The sequence below is a fragment of the Diadema setosum genome, chromosome 17 (genome assembly GCF_964275005.1).
Source record: "Diadema setosum chromosome 17, eeDiaSeto1, whole genome shotgun sequence".
In the NCBI taxonomy this organism is placed as follows: domain Eukaryota; kingdom Metazoa; phylum Echinodermata; class Echinoidea; order Diadematoida; family Diadematidae; genus Diadema; species Diadema setosum.
In genome coordinates this window covers 19454541-19472208 of record NC_092701.1, presented here as the reverse complement: position 1 = coordinate 19472208, position 17668 = coordinate 19454541, and the positions used below count along the sequence as shown (strand labels likewise).

The 17668-nt window shown below is 39.5% G+C and overlaps 1 protein-coding gene across 1 annotated transcript in view; it reads right to left on the bottom strand.

Annotated features, from left to right (window-relative positions):
* LOC140240847 (target of rapamycin complex 2 subunit MAPKAP1-like) overlaps positions 1-17668 on the bottom strand; it is a 72205-nt gene that overhangs the window by 21592 nt on the left and 32945 nt on the right. Inside the window, exon 4 of the mRNA XM_072320621.1 lies at positions 6866-7038. Within this exon, the coding sequence (XP_072176722.1) occupies positions 6866-7038 (173 nt within the window). The remainder of the gene's footprint in view (positions 1-6865; positions 7039-17668) is intronic.

Here is a 17668-nt window from a genome sequence, read left to right as displayed (position 1 = left end):
GAAATGTATCCCCACTTGCTTGGCGTGAAACACTACAATATCCCTGATTGAAGCCATTAACAAGAACATATACACAGACACAAACACACACACAGTTATACGATATGCAGGGCTGCACACTGGTGCCGGTCCGACGGTCAAGACCGGCAAAAGTCACTGTCGGACCGGTAACTTTTCAGGAAATCCACAAGTTACCGGTCCGACATGACCAGTAAAAAAAAAAAAGCATTGGCGGGGTCAGTAGAAAGAAAAAGATCAGCCCCGATCAGGGAGAAACAGAATGCAAAATATCGCATTGTTCAACACGTTTTACGCAAGTTTTCGAATATGTCTACCGGTGCAATTGTAAAGTAAACATACAATTGTATATTAGTTTTGAGCACTAGCAGTCGACCAGTTTATTCGCGCTCGCTTGCGCATTGGCGCTGCTCACGCACTGCCATGCTATGCAATACATGCAAAGGATGTACGGTACAATGTAACTGTCGAAATGCATGGATTGTTTCCCCGATCCCGTTTTGTTTGTTCGTTTGCTTGCGATCGGCGGTCATGCCAGACAAGAAGCATTGATAGAAGCGCACGCATTTCTGGGTCATTTTACTCATGTTTTTTTTTTTACGCAAGATCGATCCGATCCCGGCTTCGCAGCTGCGTGGCAGTTGACATGTTAGAACTATTTTACTTGTGCCGATTTTTAGAAAAAGTAAAAACATATTCTATATTCAGCGATACAGTAAATGAATATTTTCATTCGTTCAGAATGGTCTCATTATGAAGATAGGCGCGAAAAGGATCACGAAATCGGCCCTTAAAAAAATGTAAAGAGATAATACAAGGGAGAAAAAAAAATCATGAAATCATCGCAGTCCCGCTTACATATTTCAGGTAGAAATCGTCCCAAAAAGGATCATGAATTCGGCCGCGTCGTACACCTTTCAAAAGCTCATACAAGTACGAAATGCGAAGAGATTATAGAGGAGAAAAAAAAATAAGGACATATTAATTTGGTGCGTGCATCATAAAAGATTACAGCCGAATAACAATTCATGAAATCAACGCAAACCCGTTGAAATTTGAGGAAATAAATAGGCGCAAAAAAGATCTTGAATCCAGTCCTGCATGCCGTGTCGGTTATCAAAAACGCATGCACAAATGCAACGAGATTATCGGGAGAAAAATAAAGGACACACCCCTTCTGGTGCGTGCATTACAAAAGATTACATCCGAAGTAATTCATGAATTCGCCACAATCCCGCTGATATTTGAGGTAGAAATAGACGCAAAAAGGATCGTGAATTCGGCCGTGTCGTATACCTTTTAACAACGCATGTACTAAATGGTAGGAGATTAGCGGGATAAAGATAATGTACACATTTTCAACCCCTTTTGGCGCTTGCATCATATAGATTACAGCCAAAGAGTAATTCATGAAATTATCGCAATCCCGTTGAAATTTGAGTAAACAATAATAGGCGCAAAAGAATCTCGAATTCGGCCCTGCGTGCAGTGTATAATTTTGAAAACGCATTCACAAATGTGAAGAGATTATCGGGAGAAAAATAAAGAACTTATTTTCAACCCTTCTGTCGCGTGTATCACAAAAGATTACAGCCGAAATAATTAATGAAATATCGCAATCCCGCTGATATTTGATGTAGAAATAGCGCTAAAAGGACCGGGAATTCGGCCGTGTCGTATAGGCCTACCTTTTAAGAACGCATGTATACGATATGTGAAGAGATTATTGGGAGAAAAATACAGGACACATTTTCAACCCGTTTTGGCGCGTGCATAGCCGAATAATAATTCATAAAATCATCGCAATCCCGTTGAAGTTTGAGGAGACAATAGGCGCAAAAAGAATTATGATTTTTGGTCGTGGCGTATATCTTTTAAGAACGCATTTACGAAATGCGAAGAGAAAAAAATAAAGGACACATTTTCAACCCATATTGGCGCGTTCATCATAAAAGATTACAGCCGAAGTAATTCATGAAATCATCGCAATCCCGCTGATATCTGAGGTAGAAATAGACGCAAAAAGGATCGTGAATTCGGCCGTGTCGTATACCTTTATGCATACGAAACGCGAAGAGATTATGGGGAGAAAAATAAAGAACGCATTTTCAACCATTCTAGCTGGTGCGTGGATCACAAAAGATTACACCCGAAGTAATTCATGAAATCGTCACAATTCCGCTGATATTTGAGGTAGAAATAGGCGCAAAAAGTATCATGAATTCGGCGGTGTGGAACATCTTTTAAGAACGCACTTACGAATTCGAAGAGTTTATCGGGAGAAGATAAAAGGACACATTTTCAACCCCTTTTGGCGCGTGAATCATAAAAGATTACAGCCGAAATAATTCATGAAATCGTCACAATCCCGCTGATATTTGAGGTAGAAATAGGCGCAAAAAGTATCATGAATTCGGCTGTGTGGTACACATACATCTTTTAAGAACGCACTTACGAAATTCGAAGAGTTTATCGGGAAAAAATAAAGGACACATTTTCAACCCCTTTTGGCGCGTTCATCATGAAAGAATACAGCCGAAGTTATTCATGAAATCATCGCAATCCCGCTGATATTTGAGGTAGAAATAGGCGCAAAAAGGATCGTGAATTCGGCCGTGTCGTATATCTTTATGTACGGAATGCGAAGAGATTGTGGGGAGAAAAATAAAGAACGCATTTTCAACCATTTTAGCTGGTGCGTGCATGAGATCACAAAAAGTTACACCCGAAATAATTCATGAAATTGCCACAATTCCGCTGATAATTTGTTTGAGGTAGAAATAGGCGCAAAAAGTATCATGAATTCGGCGGTGTTGAACATCTTTTAAGAACGCACTTACGAAATTCGAAGAGTTTATCGGGAAAAAATAAAAGGACACATTTTCAACCCCTTTTGGCGCGTGAATCATAAAAGATTACAGCCGAAGTAATTCATGAAATCGTCACAATCCCGCTGATATTTGAGGTAGAAATATAGGCGCAAAAAGTATCATGAATTCGGCGGTGTGGAACATCTTTTAAGAACGCACTTACGAAATTCGAAGAGTTTATCGGGAAAAAATAAAAGGACACATTTTCAACCCCTTTTGGCGCGTGAATCATAAAAGATTACAGCCGAAGTAATTCATGAAATCGTCACAATCCCGCTGATATTTGAGGTAGAAATATAGGCGCAAAAAGTATCATGAATTCGGCGGTGTGGAACATCTGTTAAGAACGCACTTACGAAATTCGAAGAGTTTATCGGGAAAAAATAAAGGACACATTTTTAACCCCTTTTGGCGCATGAATCATAAAAGATTACAGCCGAAGTAATTCATGAAATCGTCACAATCCCGCTGATATTTGAGGTAAAAATAGGCGCAAAAAGTATCATGAATTCGGCCGTGTGGTACATCTTTTAAGAACGCACTTACGAAATTCGAAGAGTTTATATCGGCAAAAAAATAAAGGACACATTTTCACCCCTTTTGGCGCGTGCATCATAAAATGTTACAGCCGAAGTAATTCATGAAATCGTCACAATCCCGCTGATATTTGAAGTAGAAATGGGCGCAAAGAGGATTGCGAATTCGGCCCTGCATGTCGTGTACCTTTCAGAACGCATGCACAAATGCGAAGAGAGTGTCGAAAGAAAAATAAAGAACCCCTTGTAGCTCGTGCATCAGAAAATATCACAGCTAAAATAATTCATTAAATCACGGTTATGCAGCAAGTTCGTGCGCCGATGTTTAGAAAAAGTCACAAACGCATGATACAATCTGATTTTTTTTTCCATTATCATTTTACACTGTAATTCACGAACAAACATTCTATTTTTTTTTCTCATTTTTTTTTTTATTTCTTGTGCAATAAATAATTCAAGTTTAAAAAGACATTAATCAGTAAAATGTACATGGGGGGGGGGGGGGTACGTCCATAAAAACAAGAAAATAAGTTTGCAAGTAATTTAATGTTTTTTAGGTTGCCGTTGTTGACCGGTAAGTTTTCTGTTCGGACCGGTAAAAAATGGTAAAATGGGGCATCTACCGGTCCGACAGAGACATGTCGGACCGGCAGAAAAAATGGGTTAGTGTGCAGCCCTGCGATATGTGTATATATATAGACAGAGAGAGAAAGAGGGACATAGCTATACATAGATACCGTATGTCCCCTTCCCCCCCCCCCCCCAAAAAAAAAATAATAATAATAACAAGGAAAAGTAGAAATTACGCGGTGCGTAATATATGTCCCCGCCGGAAGTAGCATTTTGTAACAAAATGTGCAATATAGGTAAAAAATCAAGGTCAAAGGTCAAAGAAGTCAAAGGTCAAAATTCTGTGTAGAAGTTTTGAAGCCCTCACCTAGTGCCATCACATAAAGCAAATGGAATCGAAATTGGGTTAGAAATGGCGAAGGAGTAGCATTTTGTAGCCAATGTACAATATAGGTCAAAAATCAAGGTCAAAGGTCAAAGAAGACAAAGGTCAAAATTCTGTGTAGAAGTTTTGAAGCCCTCACCTAGTGCTATCACATAAAGCAAACGGAATCAAAATCGGGTTAGAAATGGCGAAGGAGTAGCATTTTGTAGCAAAATGTACAATATAGGTCAAAGGTCAAGGTCAAAGGTCACAACTGAAATTCTGTGTAGAAGTTTTAAAGCTCCCATGTAGTGCTATCATATAAAGCAAACAGAATCAAAATTGGCTCATAAATGACAGAGAAGTAGCAAATTGAAAATTTTGATCACACACGGACGCACACACGGACGGACGCACGGACGCACGGACAGACGGACGGACGCACGGACGCACGGACACACACACGTATGGAGCCCGTTTCATAGTCCCCTGCTCGAACTCGTTCGGCGGGGACAATAATAACTAGAAATGTCGCTACAGCGACTGGTTATACCCCCGCAAAACAACATTTCATAAGCTTTGGTCAAAACAACATTTCATAAGCTTTGGTCAAAAAACTGAGGAAGTAGTTAAATCCGCAAGATCTTTCCTTGATCTTCTGCCATTAATATGCCGTTACCATGGCAACGTACTTTCGGGTACTGTCAAAAAATGCGTCTTGCACATCTTCAACCAAAGGCACACATCTGTACCAAGTTTCATGGAAATTGGGCAAAAACTGAGGAAGTAGTTTGCAACACAAAATTTTCCATCATTTTGGCTCATAATATGTGAGCTGTTACCATGGCAACATACTTTTTGTCACTGTCAAGAAATGTATCATGCTGACCTATATCCTAAGACAAATATTCAATATGAATTCCATGAGAATTGGAAGAACACTGATGAAGCAGTTTTGCCATGAAGCATTTTGCCCTGTATTTTACCAATAACATGCCGTTACCATGGCAACGCACTTTTTGCCACTGCGGAAATATATGTCTTGCACATTAACATATTCAGATGAACATCTGTACCTAATTTCATAAAAATTGATCAAAAACTGTGGGAGGAGTTCGCGACGCAAGATTTGTATCCATTTTTGCCCATAATATGCCGTTACCATGGCAACGTACTTTTGGGTACTGTCAAAAAATACGTCTTGCACATCTACAACCCAAGGTACACATCTGTGCCAAGTTTTATGGGAATCGGTTGAAAACTGAGGAAGTAGTTCGCGACGCAAGATTTGCAACGGACCGACCGCCCGACCGCCCGCTGATTCCTATATACCCCCTTCAAACTTCGTTTGGCGGGGGTATAATGAATACAATCTGACTTTCTGCAACAATAACCTTAAAAGTTAGTGAATCAATCAAAATGCAATTTCAGACTAAGAAACTAAAGCTTATTACAGGTCTACATTTTACAGAAAACCCCATTGAATTTGGTTCGGTGATCACAAAAAAATGAAGATCTTTGTAAAGCACATGTACTTATTACATAGAGATTGATCAGTGACAAAGCTGTACACAAATTTGTTACAGGAATTCTCACACACAGTATATTGCAGACCCCTCAACCTTTCTGATTAAAAAATAGGGATGATTTTGTTCAATAATAGGAAAGAAAGAGCAGTTCCCATTGGAGTGTGCAATAAAATTACCAACAAAAATGTGAAACTCCTATTGAAACAAGAGCTGGGAATGGTCAAAATTCAGATTCTTTCCTCCAAAGTCAGAATGGTAGGGAGGTCTGTATACTGTATACACTGAATATTTCGTGAGATTCTTATTTTCGCGAAGTTTGCGAGTCAGGCGCTATTCATGAATTTAAAGACACACGAAATCATTGACTCTGATCACGACATGAATTTTGACGTGCACGCATACATTTCTCCATTCTGTACTACTACTGTACCTTACGATCATGAATAAAAACACTCGCAAAATCGTTAGAAAGTCCTGATTCGCAAAAAATTCCACTTGCTAATATATGGTGAGTACAGTAACCGAGCCAGGCCAGCTTTCCTCCTCCACTGTATACACTCGCTATTGGGATTTTAAAGGAAGACACAATCATATATTTGATTTTATTTGTAAACCACATGTAAACCATATGTAAAACATATTTCAAATATAGCTTTACCCGATAAACCTTGCAATCTGTGAGTGTTCTTTGTCCTTACCAAGGTGATGATCACCTAATGTCATCTCCTTCTTTCAATTTCTTTTCTTCCACAGCAGAAAAAAACAAACAAACAAATACAAAAATATGAATGAATCATTTACTGCCAAGGCGGCAAATAGTAAAGCAAAACCGCAATGAATTGTATGATTGTTGCAGATATTCATAGGAGAGAGAGAGGCACGCACAAACGGCTCAAGCATTTGGCAGGGATGCCCCCAGAGATAATCCCTTCAACACACTCAAAAGGGAATAGTGCTGCTCCGAGCAGATTAACTCACCTGAGTTCGGGCCTCAGACCCTTGTTAGTGTAATGCCAGCATATCAGACCAATCAGATCCTGCACCCGGGCGTTGTTCGTCACGACGACGTTCAGGAAACTGTCGCGAATGCTGCCCTCAAACATTGTCAAGAAGATTTCAATCTTTTTCACGGCGCCTGTCACAGCATGAGCCTAGGCAGAAAAAGGAGGAATAGAAACAACCAAGGGTCAATGAAAACAGCGCAAGAACACTAAATCAATCAACATAAATGGTTTTTATACTGTGAATGAAAAATGACACGTGCTATTGTAACTACTAAGTCCTACGTGTACAATTTAATTCCAACACTTCTGTTGAAAGCTTTTGGTATGTATGATATGCAGTATTGTTGCCATTTTGCAGTTACAGTCACATGGTCCACAAGTTTAGAAATATAACTTTATTAAACTCTTTGGAACATATTTTAGACAGCAAATCCAATTTTAGAAGTTTCGCCATGCTGGGCTTTCTTGTCTGCAAAATACAGTGGGCTCATTTAAAAGATATTCAAACATGCCGCATCTCTGCTTGCTTGACATAAAACTCAATAAAACATTCCCTGCACACTTTATTTTTCCCCTCATTATTGCAACAATGCCTAGGATAGATCCTATGGGATATATTTTTTTCTCCTGTACAGTGTTTTAATGTCAAACAATAGTTCCCCCCCCAAAAAAAAAAAGGACAACAATAATACGAAAAACAATATTTACCATAAATAGGGGAAAATATTCTTCAGTTAGTGAAAAACAAATTCACCCAAAAGCATACACACTGCTTTCACATCACCATTGACAGGCCATTTAAAGACAAACACACAGAGTGTTTGAGGCATTAGCATGAATTTAGCAAGATTGAGTCAACAAATTTCAAAATATGCGAGTACGACTGCATGAGCATGGTGTGGGGAAATGGAATACAAACATGTGTAATTCTATGAGTGAGGGCATTATAAATGCGGCTCAGTTAAACAAACATGAACTGGAAACAATGACCCCGTCCCATTGTTATATCCATTTTTCCGACCACCTATGGAAAGTGGTTTCAGAGGCAGTTGCGAGCGGTTCTTGGCATTACATGAATTTATGCCAGCAGTTCCAGAAAAACCTTTCGAAATGTAATTTCATACAAACAGGAATCCATCTAGTGGGTTCAGACGTAGAAAAGTAATATAAATGAAGAGTTTTATTGCAAAACATGTTAACTTTATGTATGTTGGGTTGATATATTTGGTACTTGAAGCTGCTAAAAAACAAGGAAAATAATAAGAAAATACAGGATATGATCAATCATAACTTCAAGAATATTCCTCATTATGTTACAAGCGAGATATCACTGGAACAAAAGGTTTTATTTTGTTCTAATTGATAATGGACTTACTTTAAAATGAGGCACTTAGCCCATTTTGCAATGAAACTCTTCCATTTTTCAATCCATCTTCTTTTTTTAAACAGCTCTCAAACTGGCTTGACTTCTGCACCTGCGTTATATAAATGGTATGCCGATGACGTAATAAAAAAGCAGTGCTTGTTGTTACCATAAGTGATTTTCAAACCTTTGCATAATCTGAGGATAAATCAACGCCGCAGAAAAATTGACCAGGAAATGCACTACATTACCTGGGTACTGATTTTGGGGCCTGGATTCATGTAAGTTTAAGCTAGCAGTCTCTGTTGTTCTTAGCTGGCTCTAATATATTTTCTTTAAAGTGTGAATATGTTGCTTGACATGTGTTTGAGCTATGATGTGCATGTCATATTATTGCAGTTTTCATCTCAAAGGGCTTTTTTTTTCTTTAATCTGTACAGACACTGCGGATATCTTGTCAAATTCTGCACATTTCACTTCTGTGATGACACATACAATAAACAATGACACTGGCAAAGAAGAAGGCAAAAAAAAGAAAGAAAAAAGAAATTCCCTCACCCGAAGTTGTCTACATGGAGCTATCATGCAATCGCTGCTAAAAACATGCGTGTGGCTATCAAAATGTGCGCTGCAAACAATTAATCAAGTGGCAATCAGTATGCGCTGCCGATCCGTTACCTGTAGGGCGCTCGTCAAATGATCTTTTGGGCTTCGTGACACAGCGTCACGCTCTCCCTCCCCTTTTCCTTTCTCCAACTCTCTCTACCAGCGCTTTCCCCTCCAATTCCATCTCCCCTCTCCCCCTCCCCCTCCCTCTTCCCTCTCCCCCCCCCCCCCAACATACACACCCACCCATCCTGAACCACTCCACATCGGCCCACTGCCGGCTAATTGAGATTGAGCGGCATGCCGCCACATCCATCGTGACGCGTCTTGGAGGGACACCCGCCGCAACTTGCTGGGGTCTAGACTTCCGTCACTCCTTCGCTGCGGAGGAACTCTCCACAGTGTCCCATTCGTCACATACTTCCACCAATCTTGTCGTAGTAAACGCTTCATCAGAACATTTTGCCATTTTAGTGTGAACATCCTGTGAAGGACAATATTTAGACTTTCTTTTTGCCCCCCCCCCCCAAAAAAAAAAAAAAATACATAGATGTATTAGCTTCATCTACATCTGCACGGAGGAATGTTGAATTAAACTCTTTCGTTCTACAGGTAGGCACAAACTCTCCCTGGGAAGCCCTTAAATATTCCTTCATTGTTACAGTAGATGATATTTGGTACCAGGAGACCACATGCCACACTCCTTTCCTTACAACACATTCATTTCTTGTTGAGAAGTGTATGAAATCTTTCAGAACTCTGTATCTTCTGCGACTGCAAGAGGGGGTTATGGAGTCATCCTCGTCTACAAGCATCGCATGAAGTATTACGAAACAGGTATATTTTACACTGGCATAATGTCTACCGGTATGTTCTAAATGCAACTGCTCAGCATCTGTTGATCATCTCAGGAAAGGCATGGTTGCTTTGTGTGAGTTCTTTTGGTTCACAAGTACACATTCTTGGAAAGTTCCATACAATTTGTCGTTGAGGGAATTCTGCAAAATACCACTTTCTCATGTACTATCCGGTGTAGACGAAAGTTGTCAAGTGAAAGGATGATGTTGATGATGTTCAAAGCAATGAACGATCATGATATCATGACATTACATCATGCTTTAATATTGTAATGATGATTACAAGATTACCGTAATTACAATTACAAAATTATTGTATTGGCTGTCATCATTATCATTGCCATAATCATCTTTATCAGTGTCATCATCTTTACTATTATCAGCATTATTATCATAACACACCCAAAGAAATGCAGATATGGCTGAAAACAAATGCTTTGGAAGGTACCAACTCTGCTCAATGCATCAGCACAGCGCCAACAACGGCAGAAAGAGCCGAGGGAGAATTCTCCGCAACCACTAAAGCCAACCTCATCACCAGGAAATCCCGGCACGAGCCGCGGGAGAACACCTCAAGCGTGGAGTGTCGTCGAAAGGCGCCCTGTTCCTCCTAATCCACAAATCATAATACCCAATTTCCTCTCATTAGCCGCCACGTTTGCGCATTTGTTACAGGCATCCATGTCTAAACGCAGCGCCATACCACGGAAGGGCACGAGCGTATCTTCCACGTTTAATAGAGTTAATCGTTGGGTGATCCGAGAATCAAGAACATCACACGGAACAAGGCATGAACAACAGTGCTCAACAAGTGTTATCAAATCTTGAGTCTGAATCATCATTCTAAAACTCTATGCTTCAGGGAAAAAAAAAAAAAGACAGAGCATGAAAAAGTACAAAGAGCTGAGTAAAAATGTCACCGACATCTCCAGTTTGATCCAAGCTAATCCATGATTCACAATCACTAGCTCATTCCACATTGTTGCACTCATGTTTAATATATCTTGCATGTGCATGACGAAAGACTAATATCTCACTGTATCTCACACATGAGGAGTCATTGTAATTATTTCAATTGGAATTTGTACATGGAATTGGAAGTTCCTGTGAGAATAAAGACCAAACATTTGAGATAAAATATTACAGAAGCAAGTGATGTACACTGTCACCTTACAATAAACCATGCACTGCCTGTGTGCATTCCAATATAATCAAGTGATTTATATCACTGTCAAAACTGTCATTCTACAACCAAATTTCCTTTTAGTGATCATCATTAACAGATTCACTCAAAAACAATGTGTAAAAAAAGGACAAACTATTGCAAGAATCACATATTTTCACAGCAAGAAAGTTTTTTTTACGCTCAGATTTTGACTTTTTAATCAAAGGAAAATGCAGATATGCTAACCTCAACACGAACAATATAATCATTTCTCTACAATATCTACTATGTCACGACAAATACGCTTAACGTTTGACCATCATTCCACGCAATTCTTAAGTTTGGGTGAAGAATTAGCCTAGCAACTTGCATCAGTTTTGACTGATACACATAATTTTTTAAGAATTAAAAAAGTAATTTAAAAAATTTAAAAATTGTAGTACCAAAATCAGAAAGGAGAAAAAAAGACAGAGTGAGTTCAAAACAAAACAAAACAAACCAAAGCAATGTAAAAGTCATTTATACAAAGGGAGGAAAGTGCCTTCTGGCATTTTGATCAAAGTATGAGCTCTTTCTCTGAAAAGCAGAATGAATTCCCCACCCGCCCCAAACAGAAATACCAAGGTACAAGTTGTAAGTGGTACTTGTTTGATAAAGCACACACACACACACACACACACACACACAATAAAGGGGGAATATGTTTGGAGAAGAGACAGCTCAAGATGTACAAAAAAAAAATAGAGGAAACCCCCCAAAATTGCTGCTCGGGTCGAAATAGAAACACTCTAATCCTGAGGATCCTCTCCCCTAGATCCTGTTTTTAGTAAATCGCCAAACGAAGAAGATCCTGCAGTAGAAATCCCCCCATGTCAACCCATGTCCCTAACACTGGTCCAGGTGCATGAAGTAGCACAGGCAGGATCCATTTCAGGGATTCCACACCCCTCCCCCCCCCCCCCTCCAACCCATCCTTACCCTAATCATTACATAATTTCACATACATTGTTATTCTCTGCTTCATTTTAAATTCTTTCCTGGGATTTCCTAATGCAAAAGTAATACAAAAAGTATTCCTACAAGTAATATGCTCACTATGAATATTCTGTAGCTTGGTATAGCTTAAAGGACAAGTCCACCTTCATATACATGTGGATTGAATGAAGGGAACAATATTAGTAGAACACATCAGTGAAAGTTTGGGGGAAATCGGACAATCCGTTCAAAAGTTATGAATTTTTTATGTATCTGTGCAGTTACTGCTGGATGAGAAGACTACTACAGTGTATGATGTCACATGCGTACAACGATATAAGGAAAATAGAAAAAGAATTTCACAAAACTTTACTTTTTGAATAAAATGCACATTTCTTCGACTTGTTACTGACGTATGTTACGGGTCATATTATTCCCCCTGCTTTCTGAAAGAGAGAAGTCGAGTGTTCTTTTGTTATGCGAGAAAAGTGAAAATGTGTTGAATTTTCTTTATTCTTTCTTTATATCGTTGTACACATGTGCCATCACAAGCTATAGTAGTCTTCTCATCCAGCCGTGACTGAGCAGAAACTTCAAAAATTCATAAATTTTGAACAGATTGTCTGATTTTCCTCAAACTCTCACTGATGTGTTCTGCTAATATTGCTGCATTCACAAAACCCACATGTCTATGAAGGTGAACTTGTCCTTTAATTGAATGCATATCAATAAACCTAAAACAAAAGGAAAGGCATCTCTTGTAGGGGGTGGGGGGCAAAAGTTTTGTGTCTTGACAAATGATATCGTGCAATAAATCCAAAACACCATCTCACATGTTTCGTGTAACATCAAAATGAGACCCAACTTCTTGAGACAAGATCATTCTATTGGCATTTGGTGACTGAAAACATTGAACTTTAGGTGGATTTTCATACGCAATACCAAGAGGCAAATCGTATGAAGCATTTTAAACATGCTTCACCTGGTTGATGCAGAGAGCAGTCTTCACCATGGAATTTGCACAAGGCAGCACCCAGGCTTTTTATTACAAAAGAGATGTTCAAGCCTTTAATGTTAGCAAAGGAGAGAGTCACAGGGGGGGGGGGGGGGGGGGGGTGTAGTCACACTTTATCCTTGTTAAATGCACCATGCTTTTCTTTTTGTCACTATTTCTCTCTATCTCTCTGCATTCTTTCTGTGTCCTTTGCTCCATACAAACACACACACACAAACACACTTTCTTAATTCCTTGTCATTTTTTTAAATATAAAATGGTGTCAGTCCAAGGGTTTCCCCTCTGGATTCACCCAAAGGAAAATGGGTCACAACACGGGAATTTGGTCACTTACAGCGCAGGGATGAAGCCACTGAGAACGCAAGACAGGAATAATGGTACAAGGAATATATACCACATATACCACGAGGCACTGTCATGCTTAAGAGTGTCTTAAAGTGCGAGGCAAGTCTGCCACAGGGCAACAAGACTAGAAGAGCTTCCACAATATATTCAGCAGAGAAAATTTAATTAGCTCATGAAAAGTGTTGGATGTATCTTAGGTTAGACAAGGCAATGGGGCATTTGGCCGTCAACTCCAATTAAGTAATTTATATCCCTCTCAACCCCCCCCCCCAAAAAAAAGAGAGAGATAACCTACACCATCCTTCACACAAATTAATTTTCTCTTTCTTGCACACCGACACTCACACCAGGTACATTAAATGCATCATTTCAACGGCATCATAAATTAACTACTGCCGCTCACTTCTTTTGCCAGTTTTTACGAAAACACCCTCTATGAATGACCTTTTGTTATATGTCAAGCTCAAGGAATACCAACTGAATTTCAGGGCTTTGCTGACATTTCAGTGTAGGCTGAAGAAAAAAAAATGGTAACTTTATTCACAGTTGGACGAGCAAGCCTGGTATCGTCACTTTCCAAGGCTGGGCATTTCCCATTTTCTTGGGAACTTCTCACTCCAGCAAGAGTTTGTAGTCAACTTCTGAAATTTCCTGTATCTGACCACGGAACCATCCTACACAAGCAAAGAGTCCATAGTTACCTTCAGAAACTCTATGTATCTCACCATGGAACTATGCCACACAAGCTAAGAGTTCACAGTTACCTTCAGGAACTTCATGTATCTCACCATGGAACCATCCCACACAAGCAAAGAGTTCACAGTTACCTTTAGAAACTTCATGTACAATGTATCTCACCATGGAACCATCCCACACAAGCTAAGAGTTCACAGTTACCTTCAGGAACTTCATGTATCTCACCATGGAACCATCCCACACAAACTAAGAGTTCACAGTTACCTTTAGAAACTTCATGTATCTCACCATGGAACCATCCCACACAAGCTAAGAGTTCACAGTTACCTTCAGGAACTTCATGTATCTCACCATGGAACCATCCCACACAAGCTAAGAGTTCACAGTTACCTTCAGGAACTTCATGTATCTCACCATGGAACCATCCCACACAAGCTAAGAGTTCACAGTTACCTTCAGGAACTTCATGTATCTCACCGTGGAACCATCCCACACAAGCAGAGAGTTCACAGTTACCTTCAGGAACTTCATGTATCTCACCATGGAACCATCCAACACAAGCAAACAGTTCACAGTTACCTTTAGAAACTTCATGTATCTCACCATGGAACCATCCCACACAAGCTAAGAGTTCACAGTTACCTTTAGAAACTTCATGTATCTCACCATGGAACCATCCCACACAAGCTAAGAGTTCACAGTTACCTTTAGAAACTTCATGTATCTCACCATGGAACCATCCCACACAAGCTATGAGTTCACACTTACCTCTACAAGAAACTCTATGTATCTCACCATGGAAGCATCCCACACAAGCAAAGAATTCACAGTTATCTTCAGAAACTCCATGCATCTCACCATGGAACCATTGTACACAAGCAATGAGTTCACAGTTACCTTCAGACACTTCGTGTATACATCTCACTGTAGAACCGTCCCATACATGTACATCCCCACACACGCAGAGAGTTAATTCACAGTCATCTTCAGAAACTGCATGTATCTCACTAAGGAAGGCTCAATGAGAAGTATAAATAAAGAAAGAAACGTGATGAAGATGCAATAAAAACATATATTCACTTTAGAATACTGTTCAGGGCTAGAAAATGTGATATGTTAAATGTAGATCGGCTGTAGAAATTTCATCCAACAAGGTCCATACTTGATAAAGCAGTACCATGCACTTACTAGGCTATTGTTTTATTTGCAGACTCCAAGTATGCAGCAAATTCTGAACCTTGACTATTAAGCTCCTTGGGATATATGTGTTACTTAATGTAGGGGCTTAACAAGGCGAGCACCAACGCCACATAATGCATGGGGATCTGTGCAAAGCTCCCAGCAATGGCATCTAACAGCTTGGAGGTAAAACCTCACACCGAGAATCAAGGAAACTGAGATGTCTCTTCTTTACTGCTGTACTTTCTGCTCTCAGTCAGTTAATTTGAACTGAATTGAACTGAATTCCTGATATTTTTGTTTTCCCTCTCTGGTATATATTCATGAAGTCATTACCCGCAGAATCACACCATGGATCGCACAGAACACACACATGCACTATTTCATATGCAGGAGCGATGCGGGGTTTGTGGGAACACCGAGGGGGAGGGGAGGGGGAGGGTTGCTGAGATGTAATGCTGTGATCATTGGTAGCAAACAGACAAGCGGGTAAATCCTCCCAAACACTGTGCCGAGATTAACGGCCACGCTCTGAAGTGGGTTTCCACGGCGGAGAAGACGAAGAAGAAGATGAAGAAAAAAAAAAGAGGGTTTTACGAGAAGCTAAGGGATTACAAAGGAAAAGGAAAAAGTCAAAGACCTGGCCATGAAAGAAGTGGAGTGCGGGATGGCCGGGATAAAGAGAGGCATTACCTAACATCATCATATCTCACGCAGGAAAGAAATGAGATGCATTACCACATGCAAAGTATCCTGAAAAAGGTAATATTGGCAGTACAGTGGGATCAGCATTATCACTTTGCGCACATCTACTTGATACGCTAATTGCTGCGACAAGGCCGCTAAATCCTCAATAACAGCATTATTTTTTCCCTCTTTTTGACGGACATGACTTCTCAGACCGACGACCCAGCTAGGAATCAGAACCTGCAAACTTTACTGAAAAAGTGCAGGTTGAAAATGAACTGAAACAAAAAAAAAAAAAAAAAAAAAACACAGAAAGAATATTCAAAAGCACAGGAGAGAGTGACATTTGGTCACAAACAATCTTAGGATAGATTCAAAAGAGCAAAATGTACAAGCTTCATCAATATGATGTTGACAAAAGACGCAAGCAACGTAGAATGGATCAACAATGAAAATATGTACATATACAAATGTACTTATCTCTCTATTTCTCAATGTATAAGCACCTCTGTGTGTGTATGATAAATATATCAAGGTCCAACATTTATTGCAGCAGTGGCTTGGGGTCACTAGAAATAGATGTTGGGCGATCACTTCTTAACCTGTTGAGGACGAGTCCCGGGTATACTTGGGCAGGTGTCTATGGGAAATGCGTGTTGTAGCAAAATCAGTCCATCCTTAACGAAGAAAAGTTATGTTTGTGGCATTGTCTGTAAGACTGATTGATTCATTCTGCGATATTGCATACATGACTATATGTGTTGGTTAAGCAGGTGATTCATTGGGTTGGACTGACCATTATTTGATTGTGTTGACGGAAAGGCTGCACACTGAGTTTACTGCTTTATTTCTGTTAAAAACAATGTGGCCTTATTGGTGGTGAATATGGCATATACACGCAGATAACTTTAATAGCAAGGCTTTTCTATCTAAAATCAGTCTTCATGGAGACATCAATAAACGAAAAAAAAAAATCACAGATTCTTAGCGAAATAAGAAATACAATCTCTGACACGTTCATCACATGTGATGTGCAAGGCTGCTGCTTAGTGCCTAGTTTCAGATTTGTCTGTCCCATCCAATGCCAAGTACCTAAAGATCATTCTTAACACATTTGAGAACATCAATGTGGCTGAGCCTCACTATCACCAGTTCCTGGATCTTTCTCGTTCAATTCAATTCAATTCAAATTTATTTCCATTTTTCAACAATAGTATAATATACTCGTACATCTCTCCTTCTTAAATGACAGAAATCACGTAAACAAAACAATGTGGATCAAACAGAGTAAACAACAATTAGTGTAAACTTACAGTAATGACACATTGTAAAGAGACTAGAGTAAAATGAAATAAAGTGAAATATCAATATGTACTGTGCGCAAAACAAAGGAACCCATTGAAAAGACAATGCTTATAGAGTGTGGGGCCCCTCGTGGAAAAAAAAAATAAAATCAACGAAAGTATTGATAAAAACCAGCATCAAAGCAACAACAAAAAGTCTGGAACAACAAAATTTAGGACAGCAAAAAAAAAATGTTGCAAAATTCCCCTGATTCACATTGTTACGCTTCTCCGTTTGTTTCCGTGTCTACGTGAAATATTGCATGGAACAAACAGTGACGTTGGAGAGTGACAATTTTTACAAAAGTTTTAGAATAGATTTATATTCATTCATTCACGACTGAATCCCGTAAAAGCAGCTGAATTTGTTGTTTTCCTGAACACTGGGGAAAATGTCACTGTAATCATGTGGGCTTTACTGGTTGCGATCCTCCACTCATTCTCCTTTCAGGGACATATCCCTAATACAAACTCATTCCCTGAGGTGAACATTTTTGTATCCATTTTCCCACTTTTCACTATAATCCACGGTGCTCGCGTTAATGC